Consider the following 11,524-nt stretch of genomic DNA (forward strand, 5'->3'; position numbering starts at 1 on the left):
GAGGTGAAGATGAAGGTTTAAACACCAGTTTCTCAGTGACAGAACCAACAGTAATATGACAATATCTTCACTGTGGCATGAGTGTTACTGTGCTCTTTTGTTAAATATGTGGGGTTTTCCCCACATAAAGACTTAAGATGTTCGTTTTATTATACCAGGTAGTTTTCTGTAGTTTCCAACAATTAATAGGTTCATTGTGAAGCCTGAATAATACTTTGAGTTGAAGTGGGAGTTTGTGGAAAAACATGAAGTGAAATATGCTATGATGGGTTAAATATTCCCCACCGTGTACTTTATTTTATAAGTTTGACACCCCAGTACCTTCCTCTCCCCCCCCCCGACCCAATCTAAACACCATTTAAGTTGTGTTGCTGTATTCTGCAAGATTTTTCCCATACAGCAGTTTTTGGACTGAAATAACAGAAGTGTCCACAGACCCTGTGGAAGCACTAATAACAGTAAAATGCTATGCATTTAGTTGTGCTCTCTGAATTCCTTTTAGTCTTGAGCAAACTGTTTGTAAGGGGTAGGTTTGCAGCTGGTTTTCCTTGTGTAGGCTTACCCTTATCTCTGCCATTGTAGTATTTTCTTCAAGTCTAGAAATACTGTAAACCATTTAGGTGTCTCATTAAAATCCTCATCATCAGGCTACTGAAATGCTAGACACACTTTCCAGAGGTAACTGAAGCACATGTTACTTTACTCTTTGTATGCTGCTATGCACTAAGAGGGCATTAAGTTGTTAGGTTTATGGTTTTGCATGCTGCTAGTTAAACAAGACCAGCAGTTCTCAAATGGGGGTTCAGAGTGGATCTTGAGAAGGTGTGAGAACACCCAGGGTTCAGGTTCCTAAATGTTTAGGCATGAGGGGCTGAAAACTGCAGCCAGAACTAGGTCATGTTGAGACAAGTGTACTTTGAAGACTGGAGGTAGAGAAGGGATAGCATAGCTCAGATGCTCCTGTTCTTGATACCTCTTCTAACTTGTCTTTCCCTGCAGTGCATTCCCCTTGCCTCATTGGAAGCTTCCAAGCACCTTTTATTTGCCCACTGGCTCATGTGAGCTGGGCTTGCAGTATTCTGAGGAAGGAGCATGGTGAGTTGCTCGAGGAGGTCCTTTCAGAGCTCATTGTAGGAGCTGCTGCTGCTGGAGCTGCAGACGGGCAGGAGTGTCACTGCTAGGCAGCTCTGGGAGAAATCTCTAGTGGCCCTGCTTTGTCCCTCTGGCAGTAAACCTGGATGCTGCAGGTCCAGGCAGTGGGATAGTAGTATCTCCCATCTCCTCTCTCTCGCACTCTGTGCAGAACAAGTATGTGTTCCCTGGTTACTGACACCCTCAGAAGCTGCTCAGGCACCTTCTAGGTCTTTGCTTCCCCATCACCTGTGTACGGACATTCGTGGATGTGTTTTGTACCTTCTGTTCCCTCCCTTTTGTAGCTACATTCCCCTTATGTACAGATCTAGATCCCTAAGCTCCTGTATAGGGAATCCACTTTCTGAAGCCCAGCTCTGACACAGCTCTCTTTGTATGTGTCTGCAAATAATGTATTTTGTATTTTATGCAATTTAATGCATAATATATGGTCATGTAGGGAGATGTTCAGGGGGACCCTAAAGAATTCCTGAAGAGAAGAGGAACTGATCTAAAGTTTGAGAACTGCTGGCCTAGACCAAAAGGAGTCGATGCACATACACTGGCTGAAAGGAAGGTTTATGACAGGTATATTATTTAACTGATGACCTTAAAGAGTAAATTTGGATTACAGAAAAATCTGTTCTTCATTTTCCTTTAATTAGACTATTGCTTTGCTTCTATTAACAGACTTTCTATCATAATCTTCCAGACATCAACATTACAATGATTGTTTTTAATTACAACTATTTGAGCTTATTAATAGCAAATGTTATTAATATTTTTATTAACCACTGAAGCTTCACTGCTGTTCCACACTAGTATGTGGTAAGAGCCTTTATCCAAATAGCGCCAAAGGCTTTAGAGAATTAATTGATATCTGGGTTTATTTTGGAGGGAAGTTGCTAAGCATTTTCTAATTTGCTTGTTGCTGTCTTCAGTTCCTCTTGTCAAATCAACTTAGTTGAAGGTTCAATGTTTGGCAGTGTTCATGTGAAAGATATTCAAATGATGGAGACAGGAGGTTCCCATCTGTAGCATTTCTGTAAGATAAACCCTGTAGTATATCTGTAACATAAGTTTTAAAGGATGCATTGTTTTGATGAGCTGATTGAAGACTAAAGATATCTTAGATATTTATCCTTTGGCTTTTGTCTTAAAGTTTTATTATTTTTATACAAAAGTTTCACTGGCTAATTTTTAATCTGTCTTCTGATTGTACTGTTCTTTGGCAATGTAAAAAGTAGGTGTATGTAAATGTCATTTGATAATGGCTGAAGGCATATTTGAAAATGTGGAGTTGTGTCTTATTTAGACCTGCAGTTAATCACAGTGTTGTTACATGTGTGAGAATTTCATGGTTGTTTTAATTCTGCTTTATTAGACAGCTTTCAGGAGACCTTCTACAGCTAGTGTTTGGATACGACTCTGGGACATAATCACTGACAGATGCCAGGAGCCCAGAGTAGACCTGATTAATGTTCTAGTTCCTCTGGTACACTACATATTCTGTGGTTTTGGGAGAGCCACAGATAGTGAGTTATGCTTTAAATATTCATGAACGCAGCAACAAAGAATGTGAGCCTTACACATACTGAAAATTTGTTCCCCTTCACTGCTTTTGGCATTAAGCAGGACCTTAAAAGCAGACACGGTTATACTGACCTTTACTGATAGAAATGCACATGCACTGGAGTGGTTGCCAGTGTAGCTGTGTCAATAAAAACAGTTTAAAGAAAAATCACATCTGTATATGAAAGCAGGCTGGAAAATTTCCGAGTGCAACTCAAGTCTGCTTCAGAAGCTTTTGTATTTACTCAAAAAAGCAATATAGTACTTAATATTCCTCCAGAACCATTTTGCATACCAGTCACTTGTTTCTGTCCAGATCAGTGAGGTTTTTCCAGGCTTATACTGCCATTTCCCATGGTTTTTTTCAACAGAGTAAGCTAGACTCTCTTGCAAAATAGGAAGCATTGCAGATTTTAATTGACTATGTTATAATAGTTGTGTCTGTCCCAGTCCCCCCTCCCTGGATGTGCAAGAAATCCTTTTCATTAGCTTTATTTCCTGGAGTTTTGCATCCTGTATTTAGACTGCTGCTGTTGTTACGACTGTATCTCACTGAAATCCCTGCAATATTTTAGTTCCTATAGCAAAGAAGAGATGACACTGTGGGATCTTAGCTCAAGAAGGAGATACATTGTATGGCTTTTTCCTGACCCACACTTGGCCCATCCATAGGGCTTTATCAGCTTGCTTAGAGAGAGAATAAGAAAATAATAATGTTGTCAAGTTAAATTGCTGCTTGGCTTGGATTGCCAGAGAATGTATGAAGGGTTTTTTAACAGACTGAATGGTAAATCCATTCTTTACCCATTAATCCATCGTATTGTTTTCCAAAAATGAAGTTCTTGATGGAGGGTAAAACTTTTGCTAGATTTTTGTCAGTGAGCTATCTCAAATAGAAGGTTTATATTCTACAAGTATCCATTTCCCCATTTCTTTCCTGTGAAAGCAGGATTTTTTCCCTTAACTTCTTTTTGGACAATTCACAAGTGGGAGTCCAGCATTTTGATAGAATTGATAGAGTCCATCATAACTGCAGATGTGGCGAGAGGAAAGAAATGGGATAAAAATAAGTATTTGAGCAGCCTTAGGATAGCTTTTGGATCACTTCTTTATCTTGATCTTAACTGTAAGGAAATGTGCAGGTATAAAACCATTCCTTAACCGTAGCCTGAATGGAAGTTTATGTAATGAGACTTTTCTGGGTGTAGTGTGTCTCTGCCTGGCATACCAGTTCAAACTAATGCCTATTTCAGATGACTTTTCCCATTTTTATGTCACAATATCAGTGTAGAAACTAACAGCTCAATAGCTCAAGAAGTTTCTTAATCGTTGACAAATGTAAAGTTCCAAGTGATCAAAGAATTCAGTGACATCTGTACTGTGTGTCCTGGTTTTGCAAATAATGAGACATCCACAAAATTTATAGCATGAGTAGTTCTGATTATACTGAGACTACTAATGTTAAAAATAAGCATGTGTATAAAAGCTTTCAGGGTTATTTTCTTAGGAGTATTGCATAGGGATGTCCTGATAACATCTATTTAGGTATATACTTGTCACTCACTAGCCAGACTTCTACTCATCATTTGTTCTAGGCTGCAGACAATGACTCTTCAAAAGAATCATTCTAGGACACGTGTTCTAATGTTCACCAGAGATGGAAAGAAACTAACATTTTAAGGTGTTTTGTTTTAAATGTACTGTGTCTGTTAAATGCTGGGTGGAACAGGTATGAGCAGATGTATAAATGCATCATTTCAATGTAAGGTGCTAGTAACTGCTCATAGTGAACTAATTAAGTTACTCTTGCACAGTGAGCTGTAGTTTCAGGAAATACTGTAAGGAGAAAGTATTAAATTAGTGTAAATTTCTCTATGTTCATTTAAGTTAAGCCTAAATTAAGTTACTTTTAAAGAAATTTGTCTTTAGTGAGAAGGATTTATTTACACCCTATCCATTTGACTGAATGGCTTTGCAAATAGTGACATTTAAGAAAGAGATAATTATGATGCAGAGAAGTGCCTGCTGTGTAGATGTCTTACTTGCTTTTTCAGGAACCTGTCCCTAGGACAGTCTGAGCTGATGGACAGCCTGTACCCCTGCAGTCAGAGCCTGGGACACAGGTTGAGTACAAAGCAGTTAGGACATGTTAGGCTAATCCATATCAATCTGGCTGATTTGGTTTTTCCACCTTCACTACTTGCGAGGAGCTCTATCAGGTGCCATTTCCTTCTCCCTACAGATTTCTACATGTGCTTTTTGCCCTGTTGGGTGTGAGCTCTGTTGGCCAGGGCATTTCGTGTGACTCTTTTCTATGGATCTCACAGCCAGCACTTCCACATATGCTCAAGGCCTCCATCCTCAGCTGCTCTGTAGGTTTGTGTGACCCCTACGTTAACACTTCGACACACCTGCTTGTGCACTTGCGTGTGCACGTTGTTTACTCATCTTTTCTAGCTAAAGGGAAGGAAAAAACAAAATTCAAAGGTGTGAAGATACATGGTAGACCTGAAATGTAGCTTTTGTACTTGTTGATATAACTTTTCAAAAGCACAGGTCTGGGAGTCACTGTTATGAACAGATTGTGAGTTAAAAAAATTTAAACTTCCAGCATGTTTCATCTTCCTGCTAAATTACCCAAAATGCCTGTGCAGAAGGGAGCTAGAAAAAGGAGATCTAAAGAGTGTTTTTCTGTGTAGAAAGAATTCCAATTTTAGCACAATTGTACGATTATAGAAGAGTGATCATAAATATAATTTAGGTACAATACTTAAGGAGCATTTTAATTGTGTGTAAAAAGCACTGTATTGTTATATAGAGTCGTTGAAAGGGTTATTGTTCATAGGTACTCAATCAGAGTGTCCTTGCTGATTATGGGATTAGGCTAGAAGCACAAATACTGATCCATGAGACATGCCTGGATTTTTGGAGACTTGTTCTCCTCCACTGCTTGGCTCATGTACTCGCAGCCAGGATGTTGCTGTTCTTTGGCAGCTTTTTGCTGAGTGGATGTTTGAAAAATCACTGAGATATTCTGCACACCCAACTACCTTTCCAGGTAGCCTTTGTGTTAGTGTGTTATCAAACCAGTACTGATGAGGAAAGAAGAGTGTAAGGAATGAAGGTTTCTATTAACGAGTGCCAAATACTTCTATTTAGAGTTGAAAGCAGCTAAGAGTATCTCATTAGAATCAATGTTGATTTGTAAGGGATTCTTTATCAGAGGAAAGTACAGAAGCTTCTCATGAAGGGTTAACACTTTAGCCACTGTTAATATTAAATAATCCTATCAGAACGAAAGACTGTAAAGTATTTGAATGGTATAAGGCCGTTAGTTGCTGGCACAGCACAGGAAGTGATGTACAGAGGAGACAGAGCAGTGGTTGTCTGTAGTACTAACACCTTCCTAGCATGGCTTCTCTCTTCTTTCCATCTGGCAGTGAAACTGTAATCCTCTTCTACAGAGTAGTGGTTTATGGTTCTATGGCAGGACTCGAGGGTCAATGTTAGGACTTTCCAGAGAAGATACACGAAGAGAGAAAAAGAGGTAGACTGTTGAAAGTAATAGAATAAAGATCACAACTGGTATCTCACTCCATAAAAAGTCATGGATAAAAGTGGGCTGACAGAGAGAGTTACTATTAATGTATTTCAAAGTGGTTCCACAGCTCAGAGGCCATGGCTGGATGCTGTGTGAAGCCTGTAGTGCTGCGGATACCAACCCAGTAGGGGCCTAAAGCTCTTTGACTCTTCCCCAAAGAGCACAAGAGAATGCATTTTATAGTATTGTAGTGATGTAGCATCAGTACATTCACATTTGTTTGGCTGCATGTTGTGGCTTCCCTGTAAAAAATAATTTTTTAAAAACTTAAGGTGGCTTTAGAAGCACTGCAGCAACTGTGGGAATTCTGCCACATCAGGACGGATGGGGCTGTGTAAACTTTAATTACAGGTTGAGAACCTGAACTACACTGATAAAATACATCAGCAGCCTTACACAACTTCTTGCTGTTCCAGTTCTATATAATGAATCAGAAGGGTGAGACTGCCAACACAAAACAGAAGCACCTGAAATGTATGTTCTTGAAAATAACTTTGCCTTCATCTGGTGTTAAATGAATTTTTAAATTAGGATTTTCCCTTGCCTGCCAAGTCTGTAGGGAGTAGTTAATTCATGATCTTATGAAATGCCTGGTGCATTGCTATACTTGATATTTGCTGGTTTTTAAGTGGAGTTAGGTTTTGTAAATATTTTGTCAACCCCATTTCAGTGGGGGTCCAGTTTATATAAAACCTGAAGAACTGCTGTGTCAAAAAAAGCGCGTTGTCCTATTGCATCTTAAGTGCTGAGTAACAGCAATTGGAATTTGAGAGAGCAGGGAGTGTTTGCTTAAGGTTGTTTTTCAGGTTAACATGCTTTCCTACTTCTAATATGGAAATTTTCCTCCAAATACATTTTCCAGCATAAAGGATGAATATTTTGTGGTGCCAAACACTTCAAACTATGTTGCTAAGCATTCCCGCCTCTTATTGCACTAGTTTTAACATTCAGTTTGTGATCATTTGCTGTCCCTTTGGTGGCCTTTTGAACAGATTTTCCCCAGACTACTTTTTTCAGTAAAACAGTTTTCAGTAAACAGTTTTCTACTGTTGAAAAATGCTCATGTCCTTTTGATCAACTCACTGAAACCTCAAATTTACCACAGACTGTAGGTGAAAAAAGCACTATGTAGGGTGAAGTAATAGATCAGACTGATGATTGGACTTTGATATATTGCAGAAATGTAAGATTAATATATGATTGAGATGTGATTGTGTATTCTTATGGAGTGACTTGCTGGAATATTCTTTTATAAGAAACTTAGCCCACGTAGCATTGAATTCTGCAATTAAATCTATGTCTATAATTGATGTATAGCAATGTAATTTGTAACCCGAATCTTAAATTTTACAGTTGAAGAGCACACAGTGAACTATGTAAAAAATATAATCTTCACTTTGTGAATCCTTTTTTTTAAAAAGCACTTTCCTATTGCCAACTAGCATGTGAATGAATTCTAGATTCTCTCATTTGTTACAATCTGTAGAAGTGAAATTCTTTAATCTGTCTGTTAATGGGTAAATTCATCTTACAAATGCTGAAAAAAAGCACCTTATACTATGCTGCTTAAACTTGCTTGTAATTGCACCTTTTGTTATCTGCAGATTTTTCTTAATGAGTATTGTGTGATATCATTGTTCCCTGTGGGTCTGGGTGAATGATTAACCAACCTGCAGCACCATTTACTTATATAGTTTCTATTTCAATACAGAATTGTATTGTGAGTTCAGTGCTTCAGAAATAAATGCTACTTTCATTTGTCTGCTTTGATAGTGTATCATTTATTTCTCTTGGAAAAACTAAATCGAGACCTTCAAAAAACTGTAAGAATTTTTAAATGGTGGTAGTATTTTTGCTAGAAGCCTGGCTGATGCTTCCCCTGCTGAAGTAGTCCCATTTGAAACTTAACTGTTTGGCTTCAAGGTAAATTTTATTTTAATTTCAGCAACTAACCTTGTAAGAGCATCTGCTTAGTAGAGTAGAGCTGAGCTGTTCATGTATTGAGCACATCTGTATTTGTTCCATTTTTAGTGTAATTGCCACTGCATTCAAACTTACTGCTCTTATTGTAATATTTAATTTTAATATGCACATATATACATTAGAGGGGCAGTAGCAAAGAAATAATGAAACATCACCTCCTTTCCTGTAGTTGTGGAAGCTGCACATCTTGCACTATTTTTTTTACTATATAAACAAAGTTTTTTATTTCTGTAGGAGTTGTCGATTTACATTGACAATTTATTTCCCATTAAACAGACAACCCTTAACTTGAACTGACAAAGTCACACTTAAGCAAAAATAATACCCTTCAAAAAATGACAGGAGTTGTTTGAACCTGGGACAGCAGGTTAACACACATACATAACTGATAAAAGAGCTCCAGCTCTGAAGACTTTATTGCATCTTACACTGTAAAACCTGAGATCATCCCATTTAAAGCAAGTGTAAAATTCTAGTCATAAACATACCTTAACTGAAAACTTGTTTTATAGAAGTAGTGGTCTTTTCTTAAACCCGTATTTTAAGTTAAATCCTCTGAATTGGCAGGTGCCCACAGGAACCCAGTGTGGAAAAGAGAGCAGTGTCCCACACTTGGGTCCAATATCCATTGCAACATTGGTGGACATTGGACTTTTTTTCCATTGGTTGTAGCTCTGGAGATGTTTACTTGTTATGATCTGTAAGGACACGGTCACAGCACGTCAGAATACACACTTCTGTTGCACAGCAATGATTTGCAGTCTTTTCAGTCAGCAGCTCATTAACAGATTACAATTACTGTGCCTGGCTTGTCAGCTGGCTCTGTGTTTTCATTGTTAAATGGCATAAAGCAGAATTTCCAGCTGACAAATGGGTCTGTGGACCACATCTCCTCTGTCAATTCAACGTCACGACATCGACACCAGTATGCCACTGCAATGAGAAAGCTGTTGATGAAGTAGAGCCAGGGGACATTCATCTCCATGTAGGCTGGAATCCGAGCACCCAGAAACAAGATGATAATTTGAAGAAGAAGAAAAGGTGCCCAAGTGCCAAGGAAACAGAGGAGGAGTCTGGTCAGGAGCTGCCACTTAAAGCTAGCGCCATTGTTGTTGGACACGTACGAGAACATCAGAACAGGCTGACCAGCAAAGGAAACAACCCTGACAGACATCAGCATGGCTAGGAGTTCCTTCCGACAAGCCAGGAGGGCTGTGCCTGTCAGCAGCACCATGGCACATGAGACTGAGTAGCTCTGCACACTGGCATGGAGGGGACACTGATACGGAGAAAAGCGGTTCTGAATTTCTAGTCCTTTGTAGACAGCAGGAACTTCCAGAATACAAAAAAACCCTGAGATCCATATAACAACCACAGCAAATACATAAAGTAATCTTTGACTTCTTTTAGGAAAGTGAGAAGTTTGGGCTATAGTCATGTAGTAATCCAGACCGGCTACCAGATACACCGGGTAATGCAAAATACCATAGGTAAGAGAAATGACCTGAGTGAACAGGCAAATGTGGTACTTTGTAAATCGTACACCCCAGAGTGCAAAGTCCTCAAGGTAGAAAATGAAAGATATACTTATCAGCAGTATGAAATCAAGAAGTGCCAGTGAAACACAGAAGTATCCCATGAAACTAACTTTCACATCTTTCTGCTTAACCTGCAACATGAAGAAATCAAGGAACACTTTTCCAAACATAATCAGGAGCAACATGCAGCTGGTTTCAAGGGGCTGGTTGACCTGGGTGTAGTGGTACTGACCAGAACAATTTTCACAGAGCATGGCAGCCATTCTCCAGTGGTGAGAACCAGCAAAGTATCACAGGGCACAGTGCTTCATACCTGGAAAGGAAAAAAACCAAAAGTTTGCAAACATGTATTTCCAGAGTACCTCTACCAATCAGTTAATTCTCCATCAGAGCAACTACTAGATTTACATCTGAATTTTCCAGGTTTCTTCATTAAGAGCAAATAGCTTCACTAGCACATGATTAAATTGTGAAGAAGCACCTAAATTTTATCTTCCTCAAATTTTCTTAAGTTTTAAAAGGTCAACATAGATCTAAGTTAGTTTTCTAGCTACTTCCCAAAATAAAGGTTTAGGAAATAAGAGTTCCTTCTCTTTAGAAAGCACAGGGATCTTCCTGTCCAGTTGGGCAGAGGGGTGGATGTTTCAGAGCTACATATTTTGAAGAAAATAAGTAACCACAAAGAACAGAAACTGTACAAGACACAGGAGGTCTTACAGTGTGGCCTCACAGTCCATCATGCTCATAGAATCTACACAGAATTGAGGCTTCAGAATTGCCCTGAAAGCAGAAAAAAGCATCAACCTGACTCATGCTTTTTAGGTGCTAAAATGCTGCAGCTTTGAGGGAATCCAAAGCACACAAGCCTCATTAGTTGACTGAGCATTTCTGTGTTGATCCTTTAGCAATGTAAGCGCTGCAATGACAGATACGTCAGGAGAGCTGTTTTTCCTCTTGGACTTCCCTAAGTTTCCTCACGGTAATTCTTTTCCCCGAGTTAATTCCCAAGGAAGGTGAACACAGGATGGCTCCGTGTGTGTCGGGAAGATGAACCAGACAAAGCTGTACACACTTCTCTTTCCTAAGCAGCAATCTGAGCAACAGCAGAGAAAAGCTGAGGAGCCAAGGCAGCTGTAAAAAGAACCTGCCTCTTAGGACTTCTGTTAACGATGAATCACTCGCATTTAAACAGACTTAGGACATTTTACGGCCAGCTCGCCGGTCTGAACATGAGCCAGAGCCTCCCCGAGGAGCAGCGTGAGCGGAGCAGGCAGGAGGACCCGCCGGTACCCCTGGAGATGCACCCACCAGCTGCCGCGGAGTTTGCTTGCGAGCCTACCTGACTGCCTCGCTGTTCTGCACGCGTTTCACCCTCTGAAACGGAACACACGCCGCGGTACAACTCGGAACAGCCCTCGGAACAGCAGACGGGCGGGCACCCACGCGCGAAGCAGCTCCTGCTGCACCAGCAATCGCTCAAACCCGGTATTATTATAACGCAAAAACCACCTGCACACGAGTCAGGCCTTTCTCCGGCTGTGCCAAGCGCGGGGCAGGGCGGCCGGGACGCGGCTCATCCCGCGGGCACCGGGTGTCCCCGCTCCCTCCCTCCCTCCCTCCCTCCCGCAGCCCCTCGGCCGGGATTCCCACTCGTGTGTGCCCACGCGGGCCCGGCTCCTCGGGCGTTACCCGAGCGCTC

The 11,524-nt window shown here is 40.3% G+C and overlaps 1 protein-coding gene across 1 annotated transcript; it reads right to left on the reverse strand.

Moving 5' to 3' along the window:
- Positions 1-9,068: 9,068 nt before the first annotated feature.
- GPR160 (G protein-coupled receptor 160) lies at positions 9,069-10,088 on the reverse strand. The gene has a single exon (XM_010006685.1). It carries the CDS (start codon positions 10,086-10,088, stop codon positions 9,069-9,071), a length of 1,020 nt encoding a protein of 339 aa, XP_010004987.1.
- Between the last annotated feature and the right edge of the window lie 1,436 nt (positions 10,089-11,524).

This window comes from Chaetura pelagica, unplaced genomic scaffold, assembly GCF_000747805.2.
Source record: "Chaetura pelagica isolate M959 unplaced genomic scaffold, ChaPel_1.0 scaffold341, whole genome shotgun sequence".
NCBI lineage: Eukaryota > Metazoa > Chordata > Aves > Apodiformes > Apodidae > Chaetura > Chaetura pelagica.

Excerpts from the sequence above, each read along its gene's own strand:
- GPR160 (XM_010006685.1), bottom strand. The coding sequence starts at position 10,088 with ATGGCTGCCATGCTCTGTGAAAATTGTTCTGGTCAGTACCACTACACC.